The following is a 2,755-nucleotide window of genomic DNA, read 5'->3' as shown; positions in this document are numbered from 1 at the left end:
TCATTTGAAATAGGATGCAACCCTTTTGATCATGTCTTTGAAAGCTTGTACCACTTGTTTGTTCCTCAGAGTATAAATGAAAGGATTCATTACTGGGGCAACAGAGGTGGTAAGAACTGACACCACTTTATTAATAGCTACCCCTTCTTTTGCATGTGGTTTAATATAGATGAAGATGCAGGTTCCATAAGTGATGGAAACCACAATTAAATGGGAAGAACATGTAGAAAAAGCCCTTTTCCTTTGCTGCACAGAAGGGAATCTGAGAATGGTCCTGATGATGTATGTATAGGACATGATTACACACACCAAGGTGAACAGGAGTGTCAATACAGCCAGTACAAAGACAAATCGCTCTAGGAACTCTGTGTCTGAGCAAGTAATCTTCAGGATGGGAGCAGCATCACAGCCAAAGTGATCTATGACATTAGAGTCACAAAACTCAAGCTCAAAGCCCATGCCAAATGGTGGGAGGACGATGATTAGAGCAATCATGTAACAGCCAATGAGGAACTTAATGCAGACCGTGTTGTTCATGATGGTCGTGTAATGCAGGGGTTTGCAGATGGCCATGTAGCGGTCATAGGACATGGCCGTCAGAATAAAAAACTCAGTCACAGCCAGGATAACAACAAAAAATAATTGAGTGGCACATGCATTGTAGGTAACAGTGTTGTCCCCAGATGCCATTGTGTAGAGGAATCTGGGAATGCAGACGGTTGTGAATGACACTTCCAAGATGGAGAAATTCCGGAGGAAAAAATACATGGGTGTTTTGAGGTGAGGATCTACCAGAGTGAGAGTGATGATGATCAGGTTCCCAGCAACACTCAAAAGGTAGGTTAGAAGCAAAAAGATGAACAGCAGAATCTTTAGATTCGGGTCATCGGTTAGTCCCACAAGGATGAACTTTGTTATTGCTGTGTAATTTTTCATCCCTGATTCCTGACAGTGGTTGTGTCTGTGTGTTAAAAAAAAAGAGAGAAATTAGATCAGAGAACTAGACTGTTACATGAGTTAGCAGAGGGATGACATGAAATTCCTAGCTAATGTTAACTTAGTTACATAAGCCAAGGTTTTATTTTATTTACCTGTGAATCAAGAATGCTATTTTATTTACCTGTTAATAAAGAATGCTATTGGAGCAGGGGTTAATTAATCATTATTGCTACTGGATTCTCACTGCTGAGCATTGTACTGGATACTAGTCAGAAGGCTCTACTAAAGATTCTTATTACTATATCAATGTAGTATTAATTCAATAGTAAAGGAATTATTTGGTTAACAACTTAATGGAAAGGAAGCTAGGCTTTATTATCAGTGTTAATGAACAGAAAAACACTGTCATAAAAATACACATGGTTTGTAATTTCCTGACAATAAAACCTCAAGCTGTGCTGTCATCTTGGTTCTATGTGGGATACAGGGGTGACTACAGTTAAGGTTGTGAAATTAAATTTTTTCTTCTCTCTGCCTCTCCTTCCTGGCTTGTGATGATAATCCACATTCTCCTCTAAAGTGCCTCACATCTCTCTGCTCTCTTCCCTTTTAAACCACACGGATGTATGCTCATAAGTCTATTCGAAAGATAGAATCAGAGTAATTTTCAAAACCTTACATAAGATCCATTTCTCTGTTTACAATCACTCACTGGAGTTCCAGAACCCTTGGAATAAAAGTCAGACTCCTTACTCTGGTTTATAAGATACTTCATGATCTCATTGGTGTGCAATGCTCCTAATTTTTGTCTAGCTTAGCTGTTTGGGTCTTCTGTTCCTTGAAGATGCCAAATTATTTTTCATTTCCGACCTTTTGCCATTTTCTCTCTTCTAGAAATGCTCTGTTTGCATTCTCGTGTGACTGGATCTTATTTTTCAGGTGCCAGCTTAAACATAATCCCCTCAAAGTTGCATCTCTCAGGATCCTATATGTATTTTTTCTGCCTCCAATGTCGTGAGCACTTTCTCTGTTTATTTCTTTTATTATCCATTTACTTTTTACTCTACTTGATAACAAGTTCCGTGAGAACACAGATGGATTTATTTTGTAAACCACTGTAAACCCAGGGCTAGATTTTTTTTCCTGGCACGTAGCAGATATGCAATACAAGTTTACTGAGTGAATGAGGCCGGGCATTTTGTCCTCGATGATTGATTGACTAGTTTCATTTAAAGTGTAACTGAAAAGTTACATCATTCATTTATCTTTTAGCTTTAGTCTTAACTTAAGGATCTCAGTGTATTGAGGCAATTCTAGAAATCATAAAGATAAATGATATATTTTAGTCATCATCTCCCATGATTACACTAAACTACATTATCTGTACCTAAGATCTAATAAGAATTAATCTTTTAAAGCTACTTGGGGTTAACGGTGGTGTCTTGAAGGAAGGATTGTTGAGGGAAGGAGGTGGCTTGGTGGCAAGGTTTTCACTTTGTTCATCTCTTTGCCTCATTTTCTCAGAAGGAACTTGGCCGAGGAGAATTGTCACCCAGTCCTAGGTCTCCTCTGAGAGAGCCCATCTGGGTTAATTATAAGATGTAGGGATGGGACTTCCCTGGTAGTCCAGCAGGAGGATATGGGACTTCCCTGGTGGCCAAGACATTGGGATATGGGGATATGGGTTCGAACCCTGGTTCAGGAACTAAGATCCCACACGCTGCAGGGCAACTGAGCCCATGCACCACAACTACTGAGCCTGTACTCTAGAGCCCACAAGGCACAATTGCTGACGCCCATAGGCTCTAAAGCCCAT

The 2,755-nt window shown here is 39.8% G+C and overlaps 1 protein-coding gene across 1 annotated transcript; it reads right to left on the bottom strand.

Moving 5' to 3' along the window:
• On the bottom strand, window positions 1-936 carry LOC113893728 (olfactory receptor 6C2-like). Its single transcript, XM_027543599.1, has one exon. The coding sequence runs from the start codon at window positions 934-936 to the stop codon at window positions 1-3; it is 936 nt and encodes a 311-aa protein (XP_027399400.1).
• Between the last annotated feature and the right edge of the window lie 1,819 nt (window positions 937-2,755).

Source organism: Bos indicus x Bos taurus, chromosome 5 (genome assembly GCF_003369695.1).
Source record: "Bos indicus x Bos taurus breed Angus x Brahman F1 hybrid chromosome 5, Bos_hybrid_MaternalHap_v2.0, whole genome shotgun sequence".
Classification (NCBI taxonomy): Eukaryota; Metazoa; Chordata; class Mammalia; order Artiodactyla; family Bovidae; genus Bos; species Bos indicus x Bos taurus.
This window is presented reverse-complemented; position numbering and strand designations above follow the sequence as displayed.

Coding starts and splice junctions, on each gene's coding strand:
- LOC113893728 (XM_027543599.1), bottom strand. CDS start 936: ATGAAAAATTACACAGCAATAACAAAGTTCATCCTTGTGGGACTAACC.